We start from the raw sequence: 18,645 nt of genomic DNA on the forward strand, positions 1-18,645 counted from the left end.
CTTGATATATATATTTTTTTTACTTAATATACCTTAGAGGTCTTTCTGCAAGAATCCCTGTCATTCTCCCTGATTCCCTGGAATGGTTATGTAATATTCCACATTATGAATTTACCATAATTTTATTTAACCCACGTGACCAGGCACTTTCTAAGCAACGCAAGTCATTTGAAAAAGTAAATTATTCATAGTTACTGAGTGGTAACAAAATGAATAATAAAGTCTACAGCAGGAGACAGTTGTCAAGGGCAGAATGTTAATGAGGGTTTAGGGAAAGATAAGAGGGGTGGAGTGTCCTGTCCCCCGTTCCGCTCCCCCTCCCCCAACCCTAGCTTTGACTCAGGGCATCCCCTGTCTGCATCTGTCTGCTCCATTCATCTCCCCGCCTGGCTGTGGGCTCTGCTCTCTTCTCTAATTTTAGCATTTGCCACAGAGCGAGGACACACTCCTAGTGCATCCGGGCCCTTCAAGCCTCCCTGACCACATAACCCCCATGTTTCTCCTCCCGCACCCAACAGAGGTTTGGACACAGATGGCCTGTGCGCCTGGACCCTCTTGGCACCGCCAAGCGCTGCAGGGACAGAATTGGTTAAAACTTGTCTCCTTAAAGGTGCCAGAAAGTCAGCCTGTAGCAACTCAAATTCCACACAGGCATCTCACCCAGTTTTACTTAGTGAAACCCAAACACCCACTTTTGTTGAGACTCTGACGAGCCCTGGAAACCACCGAGGGCCCGGCTCGCCTCGGCACACGTCTGAAATATGTCAGGCAGGTGTTTCCAAAGAACTTATGCTACAGGAAAATATATCCTGATGTAATCTGACTAATTTGGCTTTTGCCTGACTTTCAAGAGAACTGGCTATTTGTAATGGAAACAGTTCTTGGGCCACTTCAGACAGGGCTTTGTAATGTGAGCTGGTAAAACCCTGCAGGTGCTACGGGGGCCCCTGTTTTCATTTTACATCTCAAGTTTGTTTACTTTAATGTGTTTCTCTGGGAGGAGAGAAAAAAAGGGGACCCGAGAGGGGTTTAACAAGTCATTTTTCATTTCAAAAAAAAGGAATGGTTTTGTATTAAGAAAATTAGTGTCGAGCGGGCCTTGGGAGTCCTGCGGGCGACAGGAAGCGCACATGGCCTTGGAGGATAAGTTTCCTGAGACTAATTCCCCAAAGACACGTGTTCAGGAGCTGACATACCTGGGGCCCTTGGCAGAGGCATCAATTAGAAAGTGGGAAGCAGTGTTTTCCTTGCTAATTCTTGGCTACCGGATAGGGGTTACTGAAAGCTCCCTTTTCCCCCCTCGGAGTTAGGCAGTTTTGAAAAATTGTAAAATTATGAATTCAACCTTGTTTTCAATCAAGGGAGGGGGAAATGGTTTCCAGCGTGCAAAGCCTGTGTAACGGGGGGAGATAGGACCGTGTTTCCAGAGCACCCACTGCCAACCCTGGGTGCTCACCCAACCCAGGTGAGGGTGCCCTGGAACAAGAGGGCACTGGGGGTGGGGGTGTCAGCGAGGCAGCTGCTGCAGGCCCAGCTCCAGAGCAGGGATTCCAGTTAGAAAGGAGGGAAGAGCCCTGTGTGTCCCCCAAGGTTATTTCATGCAGGTTGAGGGCGGTGGGTAGCGGTCTTCCATGTAGAAGATGTGATGTACTTGTCAGCTAGGGCTCTCCCGCACCCTGGAGATTGGGTTCAACAAAGCTGAAGCCCCTGTTCCCTCCCTTGGTGTGTAAGCCGAGTGCATGCTCTCTGATAGGCCAGTCCCTGTGCAGAATGTTTCCACACTTCCCCCTCCCTCCTGGCCCCTACATTTGCATGAGCCGCCTTGGGACTGGCCCATGGGGGTCTGTGCAGGGAGCTCAGGCCTTTCACCAGTTTTCACAAGAAAATCTGCCCCCAAGCATGTCATGCATTTAGTGATGTACTGACGACTGGCGAGGCTATGGGACGGCGGTTGCTCTATAGACCCACCCAACCTGCCAGCACCTTGTGGGTCTATCAGGGCTTCTCTTTTTTTTTCCCTCTGGAGAAATAAACAAAGTTATCCCCTTTCCTCCTACAGGGGAACCCCTTTCTTGCGTACTCGCATGTCCATGGAGGCTCACATCCCCCCAACAAATACATTTTTCTTCCTAATTCTGGTGAATACAGTGTTTAGCTCAACCATAAATATACCCATAGGTGCCTCACAGAGCGCTTAAAACAGCGTTATGTAGACTCACAGAATCGTATGTGATCATAGCCAATTCTAACTGGGAAACGGCTCAGAGACCCACTCATCTAACTCTTCATTTACAATTGAGGAAACAGACACCCAGAGGGGGAAAGGACTGCCCAGGGTCACCATGAACTGGTGGTAGAGCTGACTCCTGTCCCAGACTCTTTCCTCCAAGTGACCTGTCTTTAGGAGCCCCCATCACCAATTTCTTTAAAGGCTGCTTTTGCGAAGGGATTTGAGCACCATGCAGGCACACTCCATGGTAAGTCCTACTGGTACAGTCAGCCCTCCAATATGCACAGGTTCTACATCCACGGACATGGCGGGCCAACTATACTATGTCATTTTATATTATTAGGGACTTGAACATCCGTGGATTTTCGTATCTGCAGGGGTGTCCTGGGACCAATCCTCCGCAGACATCTCGCTCAAGTTCATCCATTCCCATCCTTTCCTACTGCCTTGGTGGGGGGAAGGAGGGAGTAGAGAGAGAGAAAATGAAACAGTTTGATCTGGATTCATTGCAGCTTGAGCTGTGGTAACTATTTGCTGGCTTGTTGGATAAAACCAAGTTGAAATGAAGCTACAGAATGTCTTTGAAGATTATAATGCTCAGTAATTAGGAGGCTTTGGTTGGGACACAGCAGTGCTGGTGGGAATTGGTACAAAGTTGCTCCAAAGTAACTTGGCAATAGGTATCATAAACTTTAGTACTATTCGTATACTATGTTTTGGTAAACTTAAACCAAAGGGTAACATGATATAGCTTCATGCATGGACCTTAAGTGAAGAGCTGGATGGATTTTTGTAAAGTGAATATGTGTAGGTACCCATCATCCAGATCGAGGTATAGACTATTACCAACATCCCAAGAGTCTCTTTTGTACTATATCCTGATCATTACCCTCTAAAAGACACCGATATTCTGACTTGTATCACTAGAGATTAATTTTGCCTGATTCTGAAGTTCACGTAGATGGGGTCACAGAGGAGTGTACCTGACTTTCAGTCACATTATATCTGTGAGATTTATCCACGGTCTTGCATGTATTGGTTTGTTCTTTTTCACTGCTCGATAGTATTGCATTGTACGAATGGAAAACTATTTAATCATTCTACCGCTGATGAACTCTTGAATGGTTTCTAGTTTGTAAGTATTAAAAATAATGTTGCTATGTTATTTTGGGATGTGACTTTCGATACACACACATGCACACACGTACACACACATACTTCTGAGAGTCTATATTTGGAATAGAATTTTGGGTTCATAAAACATGTGTGTGCTCAGTTTCAGTAGGTCCTGCTAACAGTTTTCCAAAGCAGTTATACGAATTTACACTCCTGCAGAAGTGTGTGAGAGTGCCAGGAGCTCTTGGCAACACTTGGTATCAGTTTAAAAAAATGTAGGCATTCTGATTGTACATGATGGTATCTGATTGTGTGTGTGTTTTTTTAAATAAATTTATTTATTTATTTATTTATTGGCTGCGTTGGGTCTTTGTTGCTGCACGTGGGCTTTCTCTAGTTGCGGCAAGCAGGGGCTACTCTTCGTTTCGGTGCATGCGCTTCTAATTGCCGTGGCTTCTCTTGTTATGGAGCACAGGCTCTAGGCCCACGGGCTTCAGTAGTTGCAGCGCACAGGCTCAGTAGTTGTAGTTCGAGGGCTCTAGAGGTCAGGCTCAGTAGTTGTGGCACACGGGCTTAGTTGCTCTGAGGCATGTGGGATCTTCCCAGACCAGGGCTGGAATCTGTGTCCCCTGCATTGGCAGGCAGATGCTTAAGCACTGCGTCTCCAGGGAAGTCCCTCATTGTGGTTTTAATTAGGTTTTCATGAATAACTAATTGGCCACTTGGGTATGCCCTTTTGTGAAGTGCCTGTTCACAGTTTTCCCCATGGGGAGAGGGGTGGTATCTGTCTTTTTCTTATTGATTTGTAGAAGTTTTTTATATATCCAGTATATAGGTTCTTTGTAGGAGACGTTGCAAATATCTTCTCCGCTTCTGTTTGTTCTTTCACTCTTCTAATAATGTCTTTTGATGAACAGTAGTTCTTAATTTTAAAATAGTCTACTAATCTTTTCCTTTATGTGTAGTTTTTCATGTTTTGTTTAAGAAATCTTTGTCTATCCATAGTCATAAATATATACCCATGTTTTATTCTAGAAGCTTTATTGTTTTACTTCTCATATGTAGGTCTGTGATTCACCTGAAATAGAATTTTGGGTGTGGTATGAGGTAAGAGTCAATGTCCATATTTTCCATAAGTTTGTGCAATTTATCTAGCACCATTTATTGGCAAGATATTTGCCCCCACTGCACTGTAGTGGTATGTTTGCCATAAACCAGGTGGCTGACTAGGTTTGGGTCTGATCAAATTTGTTATTCATGTCACGTAAATCTTAATATGTCTGTATTAATTTTATATCTGTTTGTATTATCAGTTACTAAGAGATGTTTCTAAACATTGCACTATGATTATGGAATTAGTTTTTTCTCCTTTTAATTTTTACGGTGTTTGAGGCTCCATTACTAAACTCATTTGAATCTAGGACTGTTATATGTTCCTGTTGAATTGACCCCTCGATAATTATGAATTGTTATTCTTTATGTCGAATAATACTTCTGGTCTTAAGGTCTATTTGATCTGATATTAGTAGACCGAAACCTGCTTTTTAATATACCTATTTGCTTTTAAAAATGTTTTTATAGGTATGTTTTCTCATACTTCTATCGTCAACCTTTCTGGTCCTTATATTTGTGTCTCTTGTAAGCAACGTGCATTTAAAAAATTGAGGTTAATCATCTTTCTGTTTTAATTGGAATATTTAATCCATTTACAGTTTTTGGCTCTTATGAATAAAGTTGCAACGAATATTTCTATATAACACTTTTTGTGAGTACATGCTCTTTTCTTGGGTAAATATCTAGGAAGAAATTGTTGAGTCATAGAGCTGGTGCAATTTTATTGTTTTTAATGTTATTGAGGCATAATTTAAATACAATAAAATGAAGAGATTTAAAGTATACAGTTTGATGAATTGCAACAAATGCAAACATCCATGTAACCACCACCTCATATTAAGATATAGATTATTTCCAATACTCCAAAAAGTTTCCTTATATACCTCCCCTGAGATGCTGGCCTGATTTCTGTCACCAGAGTCTAGTTATTCATGGAATCAGACAATATATATTCTTTTTTTAAGCTCTTTATTGGAATATAATTGCTTTACACTGTTGTGCCAGTTTTTGCTGTACAACAAAGTGAATCAGCTGTATTTATACATATATCCCCATATCCCCTCCCTCCCACGACTCCCTCCCACCCTCCCTATCCCAGCCCTCTAAGTCCTCACCCATCCTCGAGTTCATCTCCATGTTTTATGCGGCAGCTTCCCACTAGCTGTCTGGTTTACGTTTGGTAGTGTATATGTGTCAATGCTACTCTCTCATTTCGTCCCAGCTTCCCCTTCACCCCCCACCTCATGTCCTCAAGTCCATTCTCTACATCTGCATCTTTATTCTTGTCCTGTCACTGGGTTCATCAGTACCATTTTTTTAGATTTCATAAATATGAGTTAGCATACTGTATTTGTCTTTCTCTTTCTGGCTTACTTCGCTCTGTATAACAGACTCTAGGTCCATCCACCTCACTACAAATATTTCAATTTCATTCCTTTTTATGGCGGAGTAATATTCTAGGCAGTATATATTCTTATATCTTGTTTATCCATGCAAGACAATGTTTTTGAGACTCACCCATGCTATTCTATGTATGAATAGTATTCTGCTGTATGAATATAATCACAATTTATTTATGGACATTTGAGTTATTTCCAGTTGCTATCTTTTATGAATTAAGCTGCTATGCACATTTTTGTGCAAGGTTTTGTTTTCGTGTTTGTGGTTGTGATTTTGTATGTGTATGTGTGTGTGTGTGTGTATGTGTGGCGCCATTCATTTCATTCTCTTGGGTAAATACTTAGAATGGAATCATTAGGGCACAGCGTATTATATGTTTATTTATAATAAACTGCCAAACTGATTTCCAAAGTGGTTTGCATAATATTATAGCCCACCAGCAACGTATGAGATTTCAGCACTCTCCCCTCCTCTCCATTGTGAGATATCCTGCTGGTGTCTCATTGTGATTTTAACATGTATGTCTCTGATGAACAATGATATTGAGCTCCTTCCTCATGCTTCGTGTCCATTCATACATCTTCTTTTTGAAGTGTCTTTTCAAACCTATGGCACATTAAAAAAAATTGGATGGTTTATATATTTCTTATTGATTTGTAGGAGTTCTTTATATATTCTGGATATGTCTTTCGTCAGGTATAATATTGTGAATAATTTCTCCCCATCTATGGCTTTCCTTTCATTTTCTGAGTGCGTATGTTAATAATAGTGACTAGTTCTTTGAAGAAAAGAACTCCCTAGATGCCCAACAATGTTATGCAGGACATGGGAAAATGCTGATGACATATGGTTGGATTAAGAAAGGATACAAAATTATACCTGCTGTATGACCGTAACTATTTTAAAATATGCATTGAAAAGAAAAGGTGGCGGGAAACCCAGAAAACATTGCTTTGGCTGACCCCTGGTAGTGAGGTAATACACGCCTGCATTTTTTTTTTTTTTACTGTGGCAAATACACAGAATAAAAAATTTACCATTTTCACCATTTTAAAGTGTATAATTGAGTGGCATTAAGTACACTTACAGTGTTGTGCAACCATCACCACTGTCTAGTTCCAGAACTTTTTCCTGACCCCAAATGGAAACCCCGTGCCTATGAAGCATTCACTCCCAGTTCCCTCCTCCCACCAGCCCCTGGCAACCACCAATCTGCTCTCTGTCTCTATACGCCTGTTATTTTTAGAAAATATACATTCGTTTTATTTTTTTTCTGAATTTCTGCTAATGAGTGTGTGTTTTGATATGAGAAATGAAGCAGAAACCAAGAATAACAAAGGATGTCTAGAGAGGAGAACAAGTAAGTTGTACTGAATTGAGTCCTAAGCTCTGCGTCAGAGGGAGTGAGGCAGTAGAATTCATTTTGTGACAATAGCTAAGCGTGTTCGGGTCTGGCTGTGCTGGGTGCTCTTTCTGTATGATTCCTCTTGCGTATATATCTCACCACGACCCGGCCGCCCAGTTCTAATATTGTGTCCAGTTTATCCCTGAAGCTGAATCTCCTCCCCAGGCCCCATTTTCTCAGACTCCCCCACCATGCTGGGAGCTCCACGTGGGCAGAGGCCACGTTGGTTCTGGTTCTGTCCAGTATGGCCACAGCTCATCGTCGTGGTCGCTGAGGATGGTGGAGGAAGTGAACGCGTGTGTGCAAGGAGCAAGGTTGCTGGGACTGGAGAATGAAAAGAATCAAATGGGTTTCTAGGTGTAGCCTCGGAGTCAGAGGCAGGCCGGGAGGAAATGCAGCGCAGGGACCAAGTCTAGCGCTGTGAGAAAATATCTGAACGGTATATTCATGAGGTCCCTCCTGGCCTTAATGACCAGGGCGGGAGGAGAGAAGTAATAGCGAGTGACATTTATATAACGTGTTACAGTTTACATAGCTCTTGCATGTGCATTACCTCACTGAATCCGGAAGGAGCACAGGGTGGGGCTTCAGCACGTGGCCCCGGAGTTTGCCTGTCTGAGTTTGCATCCTGGCTCCATCACTTACTGTGTGACCCTGGAAGCGTTATGCACCCCATGTCCTGGTTTCCTTACAAGTACAGTGAAGACACTGACAGTACCTGATGCATAGATTTGTTGTGTTGATTAAAAAAGGTAGGTGCTGCCCATAAAGTGCTTAGAATCATGCCTGGAGCATAGTAAACCCTAATTAAAAGTTGGCTGTTATTACTTAATCCTCTCAAAAGGCCCTGGAGATATGTAGACAAATCCCACTTTATGGGCAGCTCAGAAGGATGGAGTGGCCTGTCGGAGGGCACAGTGCAGAGGTGGGAGTGGAGAGGCAGGGCTTGGACCACATCTGTTTGACCCCAAAGCCCTGACCTTTCAGCTTCTTCATGCCACCTCTGCTTGATGTGCGCTTTGCCTGGGCTCACAGGCACGAGAAGGAAATTCTGCTGTAGCTGGCCATGCACCAGGGTGTTAAAAAAGATCACTTGTCTTGTCTAGAACTCAGATCCATGTGAGGTAGGATAGCTGAGAAAATACCTTTTTACCCTGCTGGAGTGTGATGAAAATGAAGAATTGTTGTTATTAGTACTTCAACAAAGTATTTAAACATTTTTTTCTAGCACCAGTTTCCCCCATTCTGGTAATAGTACCCTGATTGCCCTTGAGGAACCATAGCTCCCCACCCCTCATCCTGTGTTTAGGATTATCCCTGGCTAGAGAGATGGGCGTGTAAGCAGGTCTGGCCAATGTCAGCATTGCCTCACTACAGCCACGAGGAGTAGCTCAGGAATCATATGTGATACAATCCAAGGGCCACCAGGCACAACTGCAGGACTAAGAGCACAGCTCTCAGGGAAGAGGTATTTCTTTTCCTCTGGAGAGACGGAGAGGATGTGATATAGCCTGGTGCTCTGGAAGCGGTGCTGCCACCACAATGGGGACAGTGTGCCTGAGAATGGGGCCAGCCCAGAGGCAAATGGGGAGAGAGAGAGAGAGAGAGAGAGAGAGAGGACCCGAAGCCCCTGGATTTAACTGAGCCTGTGTTTGGATCTACCTGGACTTCTCTGTTACACTTCCTTTTCTAAGTACCTACTAGCTTTCTAGCACTGTTCTTTACTGTCATTATGTCCTCTTAGTGTCTCAATGGCCACTCAAAAAAGGTTAAGTAGCACCATACGACGGGGGGAAACTGAGGCACTGAGTGATGAAGTGATTTGGCCAAAGCACTGAGGTGACTCAGGGCCTTCTGTCGAAGGCTCAGCCACTCAACTAAGAAGCCCAGCTGCACTGTTGAACTAAAGCTCTGGCCCTGCCCTCAGGCAAGGATGCTCCTCCTGGAAATGTCACAACAGGAAGGTTTTGGATGCCCCGAAAGGCATCTTCTTTGGCTCCACCCCTCAATTATCCTTCTGACAGCCATATTTGGACCAAATTGGATTTAGTGCATTTCACAATTTTGTTGAACAAATTTGTGGATTAAGGGAGCAAATTAAATCCACATTTTTTATTTGACATCATCAAAAATATGACATGCAGACTGGAAATGAACCTTCCTGTCTTGGAATAATTCCAATGGAGCCCGAGTCCCTCCTTCTTAAGGGTATTTTTTTAAAAAACATATTCTCACAAAGACCTTTGGGAAGCTGGCTCCAAATCTTACCTGAGACCTGAGATGTGACCCTTGGGTTTCGTTTGGGCTGCGTTACCCATACTTGAGATGGGATTCTAGTGGGAAGGGTCCCTCTCTGCCCCTACCCATCTTTCATCTTTTCTCCCATTTCTCCCATGATTTCCTCTTGGCTATAGCCTAATTTAAGTTTCAGCATTTTTCTATAGCTGGACTCACAGATTTCCATGTTAGCGCCAATTCAAGCACCCTATCCCTTCTCTGAACTCTCAGTTAAGTCAATAAATACATAGCTCATTTGGCAATTAATTAGGTGCCTCTGGCACTTCACCCAATGGCTTTTAAAACAAGGTAGATATCTCGTTTTCTCCGTTTTTGTTTCTTGACTTCATGGTAGACAGACCAGCTATATGTGGGCAGGAAATGTGATTTCTACGTCTCTATATATGTACCTGACATGTAGTAGCATGCCATATTTACTGACTTATACATTTAATTGGCATATGATTCCTTAACAATAAAATGATCACTTTTTAAGAGAGAGAAGAGATTATCTTGGCTGGACTTAATGGCGGGGAGGCTGTAAAGTGCGTTGGGTTAGTGTGAGGGCTTTGATGCCAGACAGTGTGGGTTTGAATCTTGGCTCCCCATTTACTGATGATATGATTTTAACAATGATGTAATCTCTCCCTGCCTCGGTTTCCCCTCCCATAAACTGGAAATAACAACAGAACTTGACCAAACCCCTAAAACAGAAATGCAGGAAGCATTTTCTAAATGTCAGCTATCACAATTTTATTATTTTTTCCCAATAATCATAAAATGCTTAGGAGATACTTCCGGTGAACCTACAAGTGGATTTTACCTTGTCTGAGTTTTGTCTAGACTATCAGAGTCTTCTCTTTAAAACATAAATGATCTGAATGATTGTGGGTTTTTTCCCCATTGTATAATATATATAAGGTGAAAACAGAAAAGAAGCTGACTGAATGCAATAAGACACCCAAAGTAAAAAGTAGAGAATGAGTCAGTGGTACCCAAAGAGAAGAGCCTGAGGGAGCATCAGGAAGGCTGCCAAATCTATTAAGCAACAGAGAGATAAGGGAGAGATCCATCAATTAAAATTAATTGAAAGTTTTTACCTGCTTTACCTTTACATGCTGACCTCATGCTCCAGGTGTCTGAGACAAAGAAAAGAAATGTGGATACTTGAGTGGTCGTGACATTTTTCCAACTGGCCACTTTCCTCTTAACCAGACCAAGCCTGTTTCTTCCATCTTGCCCTCGTGGGCTACTTGGCTCAACACCTGACTCATGGCTCAGGTTCCTCTTTGCTGAAAAGAGAGGAAGTCCTGAGGCCTGGCAAACAGCTATCTAGACACTTCTCCCACATTCTTATCCATCAGCATGTCCTGCTGATTACACTTTCAGAGTGCATTCTGATTCTGGGTTCTTCTCCCCAAGTGCCCAGCCTCCATTTCCACCTGGAACTACAGTGATTTGCTAAGTGGCCTCATTTCTACTCTTATATTGATTATTCTCTGAAATTGCCTTGTTCTGATTTTTCTACTTGTTTTTTAATTTGTTTTCACCATTTGCCTATAAATGTCTCATTTGCCAGTGGCTGGCGCACACATCGTCCAATCAATACTTCTTTTAAAAAAATTTTTTTTATTGGAGTCAAGTTGATTTACAATGTTGTGTTAGTTTCAGGTATACAACAAAGTGAATCAGTTATACCTATACATATATTCATTCTTTTTTAAGATTCTTTTCCCATATAGATTATTACAAAATATTGAGTAGTGTTCCCTGTGCTATATAGTAGGTCCTTATTAGTTATCTATTTTATATATAGTAGTGTGTATATGTTAATAGCAATCTCGATTGAATGTAAGGAGCTGGGAAGGGTTTCCTTCTTTTTTTTTATTGGAGTACAGTTGATTTACAATGTTGTGTTAGTTAGGTGTACAGGACAGTGATTCAGTTATACATGTATATATATGACTTATGTTCCATGTAAGTCAGATATCCTCTGAGATTATTTTAATTGGAACCCTCATGACTTTTCAGAGATTTGAGGTGGTCCTAATAATTGGCAGATATATAACAATTCCATTAAAATAAAAAAACAAAAAAGTCATAAGAAAGGGGGAATAAATAATCTAAAAAAGTGAGGCTGATATAGTGCCTATAATGGACAACTGAACTCTGAGTTTCCTGGAAGTCAAGGGAAAAAGGGAAAATCTTAGACAAGCATTCTCATTGCTTAATCAAAATAATGAAAGGAGAGAGGTTCTCTCATGACACTATTTTTAAAAAATTAGGGAATTCCCTTGTGGTCCAGTGGTCAGGACTCCACACTTCCACTGCAGGGGGCCCAGGTTCGGTCCCTGGTTGGAGAACTAAGATCCCACCATGCTGCACAACACAGCCGCCACCCCACCCCCCAAAAAATTAAAAGTCACTCATAATTTCATCATAGTGATACTGTTATTTTTGCTTGTATACACTGTATTCCAGTCCTTGTCTACAGCAAAGTGATAGGTAACTTTATTTTAAAAATATTTGAATAAGCAAAACATTCACATAGTTTGAAAATAGGAAAGTGTGAAAGGTGAACAATGGAAAGTTGCCCTCCCATCCTTGTCATAAATTTGCCCCAATTCACGTCCCTTCAAGCTCCCTGTTTTGTATCCATTTAGAGTTTTTATACGTATTCAGTCACAACTTTGTCATCACCAACAATAAAATACGGATTCTTATTTCTTTCATTTAACAACATATCTTGCAGGCTTTTCCATATCAGTAGGAAAGCCTCCTCATTCTCTTTCATAGCTCAGGGTATCACATTGTTTGGATGTACTGTTACTTGCCAGCGCCCTACTCATGTCATTTTCATTTGGGTTGTTCCTTTTTTTTTTGCTATTGGAAGCAAAGTATGTAATTTCACAATGTGCATATATTGACATATGTGATAAATTCCCGAAGTTGATTGCTGGGTCAAGGGATAAATGCATTTGAGAATTTGATAGCTCTCACCAAATCGCCCTCCAGAAGGGTTCTGGAAACTTACGTGTCTACCAGCAGTGTCAGAAGGTTGAGTTGCCACATACTATCTGGATACTCCAGACCCAGCATCTTTTTGCTAATACCTTCCAAGGAGGAAGGAAAAGGAATGTGAAAAAGGAAGAACTGTTTATCAGGCACCTATTATATGCCAGACACACTATATATACACATTTGATCCTCACAGTAACCCTGATTCTTATTAATAAGATAACTTTGTTGCAGAGAGTTTGAGAAATTTTGCACAGTGACTCAAGAAACTGGAAGAGAAGGGTCCTGACCCTGCGGCTGGCTCTGAGGCTGGTGTTGGTGCCTGTGTACCAGGGTCCTGCTACGAGGGAAGGTATCTAAGCAGAGCCTGGTGTCTTCTTGACTTGATTTCAGCCTTCATGGACCAGCAGTCATGCCAACAGAGTTCTTAGTATCTCAACCACTTTATTTTCTTGGCTGCCTTGAACTTTAAGTGTCACAGCTCAGCCCTACTTAGAGGAACCTGTGGGAATCTTTGCCCCCTTTCCTCTTGGCCTCCTACCCAGGTCCCAGCCCTGGCCCCTCACAAGTGATTTCTGAGGGTGGAGCAGGGGTCCTCCGGGTACCCCTCTCCCAGGAGGGTATCCAGCCACTCCTCCAGGTCCCGCACCATCTGTTCCAGCTCTTGCACCTCTTTATCTAACTTCTCCAAGAAAACATGCAATTTCTCCTTCAACCAGGTCCTGATGACCTTGATTGGTTCTTCTGAGGGGTCATTGGTCTGGTCTTCAAACACCTGAAAGGCACACACCAAAGTTGCATCTTGAGCTTTTTCAGGCCCTCCCTTGCCTGAGCCTTTGCAATGCTTTCCTTTTGCTTGAAGTACCCACCCCCACCTTCTCCACCCAGCCAACTCCTACCTATCCTTCAAGACCCATCAATGACACCTCTGGGAAGCCTTCTCAGATTTCCTCAGCCAAGCTTGACATCCCTCAGTACCTTCTTGAATATGTTACCTGGGAAGCCATAGGATTCTGGGGGTAGTTACATTCTCTGATCCTTTCTGACACCTCCCAACTTCTTCCTGAAACAGGCACAAACACCACCTCTTAATAAGGTAAAGGAGCAGGAGTTGGAATAAACTTGGTTGACCACCCCAGTGGGATGAAGAGGATGGGAGAAGGCAAGCTGTGGAGGCCCCCTTGGCATGCAACCATCGCCAGAATATGCTCTTGACTCCGTGTGGACTTGGCTCCGCCCTTCTCAGATTCCAGAATGCTCACCTGATATTCCTGTGCCCACATACAGCACCAAGACCAGCAACGCCAACACTGTCTGGGGGCAAGAAGAGAAGGAGGGAAGAGGTGAATTTCTGGAGGGTATACGGGCATCCCTGCTTCCCTCACAGAGGGCTAGGCATGGGGCTGCTCTAAGACCATGGCTGGAGCTTAGCTTTTTTCTAGTTCTCTAAGTCACGTGTGTTACTGGAAAACCCCGCAAACATTGCAGATTTAGATAACATGGCAACTTACTGACATTTCATTGGTGTTTTCCCTCCTTGGTCCCTGCTGAGAAGGAAGGCTCACCTCTATTCTCATTCCTTGCCTCACTTTTGCATTTTTTGTTTTAAATGATCTTTAAAAGGAGTCGGCTTTATTGAGGTATAATTCACATCTGATAAAATGCACATTTTTACATGTACAGTTTGAGGAGTTTTGACAAGTGTCTAATTGTGGACTACCACCCCAATCAAGATATAGATTTCCACCATCCTAGAAAGTTCCTTTATTTGGTTTTTGTGGCCAACTCCCTCCTTACCCCCACCCTGCCATAGGGAACCATGCGTTGGCTGTCTGTCACTATGCAGCAGTTTTGCCTGTCCTGTAACTTTGAATAAATGAAACCACATATTACATACTTTTTTGTTGAGCTATTTTTACTCAACACAATGCTTCTGAGATGTCTCCATGTTTTTGTGTTCGAGGTTATTGATGAGTGATATTATATTGTATATGAATATAGAATAAATATATATGTGTGTGTGTGTGTGTGTGTGTACATGTACGTATATTTTATGTGTGCTGTCAAATGGATGGCTGAGGTGTTAAGGAGTTTCTCGGTTCTAGCTGGGTCAGAATTCCATCCACCTCCAGCACTGCTGGACTTCCAGTATCTCTGCTCTCAACCCCATAGCAGCTGCTCCCTGGTAAGCCATGGGTAATCTAATCCTTTGCGTGTGCATCCCAGCCCACAGCCAAGGAGTCACGAAGATCCCCGCCTAGGCTTTCGGGGTCCCCTCAGCACACAGCTCTTCTTCCTCTCGGATGCCTAGTCCCATGAAGTCCAGCTGCTTCAGCTGCTCAGACTCTCTGCAGCTCAGCAAGACTGCTGGGCTCTGTTTTCTCTCTAGCTCTTGGTGTAGCCGTCATTGGGAAAGAGTGGAGGCACTCGCCGGTTTTCTTTTCTCAGGGATTGTACTCTCGTGCTGTCTGTGGCCCTCACCTGAAAATAGTTTCTTTGTTATTTTGTCAATTTCATGGCCACTTACAATGAATGGGAGGGCCAGTTTGGCCCCAGTTACTGTGTTAAGGCTACAGATGGAAGTCTACCTCTTGGGGTTTTAGTGCAGGAATAAAACAGCTGCCTGAAGACAACATTTCTCCCTGGTGCTTGGGTCAGTTTAAGACCATTTCGGAGATTCTGATGGGTGCACCAGGATCAGGAAGGGAGAAAACTGAGAGGCTTTTGGAAAGGTGGGAGAATATAGAGGGGGAGTCTGAGTCTAGGAGGGGCCTGGCACCCTCTCCTGGTGGCCTTATGGTGTGCCTGGGAGGCCTTAGCACGGGGTATTCAGAGACGCCTGCTTTCAACAGACAATGTCAGTTGGGACAATGACCGTGTGAGAGGCAAATAAAAGTGGATTAAAGGGATTAAGGCAGATACAGTAGTGACTGACATTGGATTTTCCCCCAACTCACTAGATGTGGGCTGAGCCAGATTTAATATGACTTGAAATAATACATTTCTTATGTACCTGGGCTTGTGAAGCAAGATTTAGACCAGCTACTGCAAACAAGATGTGACACTTGCATAATTTGTCTCTTTCCTGGGTAGTTTTTTAAAATATATACTAGCAACTATATTATTACTGTTATTAACTTTAAAAATAAAAGTAAATTACATAGTAGCAACGTGGCTGAGTGTGACAGACACACTGTGAGTGAAAAAAGCCAGACATGAAGGGACACACTGTCTGATTCCACTCCCATGAAATTCAGGGACATACAAAACTCATCTGTGATGACAGAACTCAGAATCGTAGTTATGAGGTGTGAGCTGGGAGGGGCCTTGGAGGAGACTTGGGCATGCTCTGTAGCTCGATCTGGGTAGCAACTGCCTGGGTGTGGACACCCAATGTGATATCATCGTACACTTCAGGTTAGGGCACTTTTTTCTTAACACTATATCCTGAGACTCTCTTTATCTAAGACACATAGAACTGACTAATTCTTTATAACGGCTGAGGAACATTCTGTGGTCTGAATGCTCTTCTATCTCTTTAAGCACCCCTCCGTCAACGTGCTTTACAGGATGATGTCTTCACCAGCATGCTTGCTGCTGGGGGGGTGGTGTGTGTGTGTGCGCGTGCGCACTGCGTGGAGACAAAGGCAGGGAACACAGATGAAGATTAAGTTTTTGTCCTTTTGGACTAAATGGGTTTCGATATATGCTGAAGGTCTTTCAAAAAGGAAAGGTGGGGACTTTGCAGTTGAATCGATTTGGGAAATGCTGTGGTAAACAAAGTTATGTGGATTTCCTTGCTGCAGGACTTGTCAGAGCCTTCATTATGTGAATGAGCCGTGTAAATCTCCAAGAGGCGGACGAGGGTATCGGCATTCCCCAAACCACAGAACATTTAGAATGACTCTTCTGAAAGGAGAACTCCTGGGGTTTGGTTTTCGTGGAACACTTTTTTAGCAAAAGCTGCAGCTTAATGGGAGCCCCACAAGGTCCAGTGTAAAGAAAGCATTGGAACATGTCTTAAATGTATGAGTGAACAAATCTTTTGAGAACATATATGAATGTCATCTATCGCTCTGCTTGAAACCCTTCAATGACTTCTTGCTAATCTCAGAATAAAATCCCACTCCTTTCCATGCTGTGCAGCTCCCAGCTGACCTTCCAAGCCTCCTTTTACATCCTTCCCTCACTTCTCCACCTGGGAGGCAGTGGAGTGCACGGTCACCTTGCTAAGTGTTCTGGAATCTGATGGACCTGGTTTCAAATCCTGGTATGTCCTCCTGTCTGGCCTTTTTGCCTTTCCGACCTCACCTTACCCATTTGTAAATGAGGTTGATAACTGTTTCCTCTCAGGAATGTTGTAAGTCATGAAAGAGAGAGGAGCAGAGGCACCAGGCTGTGTACATAAGTGCTAACATTTTCCATTTTGACAAAATCCTTTGTGAGGTTTGAATTTCAACCCTAAGAACAAAGGCTCCAGGACTTTTCCAATTCAGGTGTATCGTCCTATTTATTTCAGTTCATTCATTCATTTATTCGTTCATTCAGCACCTGTTATGCACCAGCCACTATTCTAGGCATTAGGAAGATAGCAGGAAGCTAAATAAAAAACCCAGCCCTTCTGCTGCAACCTTTGGCTGGCACTGCAGAGAATTAAATAAGAGTGTCAACTATGGCTTCTTAGAAGAAGCTTCTGGTCCCCTCTACTCTGTTCCACCAGGTTGGGCTCTAGGGAACGCCAGGCTGAAAGTCCATTCCTGACTCTGAGGGCCTTACAGTCTGCCTGCAGCGTCAAAGTGAGCCCAGATGGGAGGAAAGCTGTGTGCACCTGGTCAGGCCTCACCTGCTTCTTGTCCTCACAGTGACCTCTCCTTCTCTCAGCTGCCACTCGCCCCCTGCTGCCCACCTGTTGGATTGCCATGGTCTCAGGTCTGGCTGCCTGGGTGGAGCAGGATACCCTCACCTCCCTGGCCTCTGGTCACCAAGCATCTCTCAAGCCATGAGCTCTGATGTCACAGAAGGTGGGTACAGTCAGGCCCCCACCCTGTACTACCCTGATGTTTAGCCCCGACTTGTTTTTCATATAAATGTAAAAAACAAAGACCAGAAAGACATGCACTGAAAGATTATATTTTGGGATGGTGATTTTTCCGATTCTTTTTCTTCCCTGTTTTCAATTTTTTTATAAAATGCAAGCCTCTAGGAACTTCCTTGGCGGTCCAGTGGTTAAGACTTCGCCTTCCAATGCAGGGGCTGCAGATTTGATCCCTGGTCGGGGAACTAAGATCCCACGTGGCTCGCAGCCAAAAAAAAAATAAGGCATAAAACAGAAGCAATATTGTAACAAATTCAATAAAGACTTAAAAAAAAATGCAAGCCTCTAAATACAAAAACAATAAAAAATTTTTTCAAATAATTTTCTTTTCTTTTTTATAAATTTATTTATTTATCAGATTTATTTATTTATTTTTTATTGGCTGTGTTGGGTCTTTGTTGCTGCACATGGGCTTTCTCTAGTTGCGGCAAGCAGGGGTTACTCTTCATTGTGATGTGTTGGCTCCTTATTGTGATGGCTTCTCTTGTTGCGGAGCATGGGCTCTAGGCACGTGGCCTTCAGTAGTTGCAGCACATGGGGCCCATAGTTGTGGCTCACAGGCTCTAGAGCACAGGCTCAGTAGTTGTGGTGCACGGGCTTAGTTGCTCCATGGCATGTGGGATCTTCCTGGGGCAGAGCTCGAACCCATGTCCCCTGCTTTGGCAGGCAGATTCTCAACCACTGTGCCACCTAGGACGTCCTGAAAAACAGTAAAATATTTTTAATCTAATTTACTGAGATAATTGTAGATTCACACACAGTTGTAAGAAGCAGTACTCTTGGGTACTCTTTACTTGGTTTCCTCTGATGGTAACATGGGCTATTGCCATGAATGCAATCGATCAATCTTATTAAAACCTCCCCAGTTTTACCTGTATTTAATTTTGTGCTGGTATTTAATTCTAAATCGTTCTGTCATATGGCTAGATTTGTGTATCTACCACTACAGTCACGATACAGAAGACTCCCCAAACCACAGGGTCCTGTGTT

General features: G+C 43.2%; 1 protein-coding gene across 1 annotated transcript; it reads right to left on the reverse strand.

Moving 5' to 3' along the window:
• Nucleotides 1–13,122: 13,122 nt before the first annotated feature.
• On the reverse strand, nt 13,123–17,481 carry SMIM23 (small integral membrane protein 23). Its single transcript, XM_057747916.1, has 4 exons — nt 17,404–17,481; nt 13,823–13,874; nt 13,556–13,623; nt 13,123–13,335 (listed from the first exon to the last, which is right to left on the reverse strand). The coding sequence occupies exons 1-4, from the start codon at nt 17,479–17,481 to the stop codon at nt 13,123–13,125; spliced, it is 411 nt and encodes a 136-aa protein (XP_057603899.1).
• Nucleotides 17,482–18,645: the final 1,164 nt, after the last annotated feature.

The sequence above is a fragment of the Hippopotamus amphibius genome, chromosome 1, assembly GCF_030028045.1.
Source record: "Hippopotamus amphibius kiboko isolate mHipAmp2 chromosome 1, mHipAmp2.hap2, whole genome shotgun sequence".
Lineage (NCBI taxonomy): Eukaryota > Metazoa > Chordata > Mammalia > Artiodactyla > Hippopotamidae > Hippopotamus > Hippopotamus amphibius.

What these genes read in the sequence shown, in the direction of transcription:
- SMIM23 (XM_057747916.1), bottom strand. Translation starts at nt 17,481, where the DNA reads ATGGCAATCCAACAGGTGGGCAGCAGGGGGCGAGTGGCAGCTGAGAGA. An exon ending in TGTGGGCACAGGAATATCAG is followed by an intron (nt 13,624 to 13,822) that starts GTGAGCATTCTG and finishes TGCCTGTTTCAG; the next exon opens with GAAGAAGTTGGGAGGTGTCA. An exon ending in AGAATCCTATGGCTTCCCAG is followed by an intron (nt 13,336 to 13,555) that starts GTAACATATTCA and finishes TGTGCCTTTCAG; the next exon opens with GTGTTTGAAGACCAGACCAA.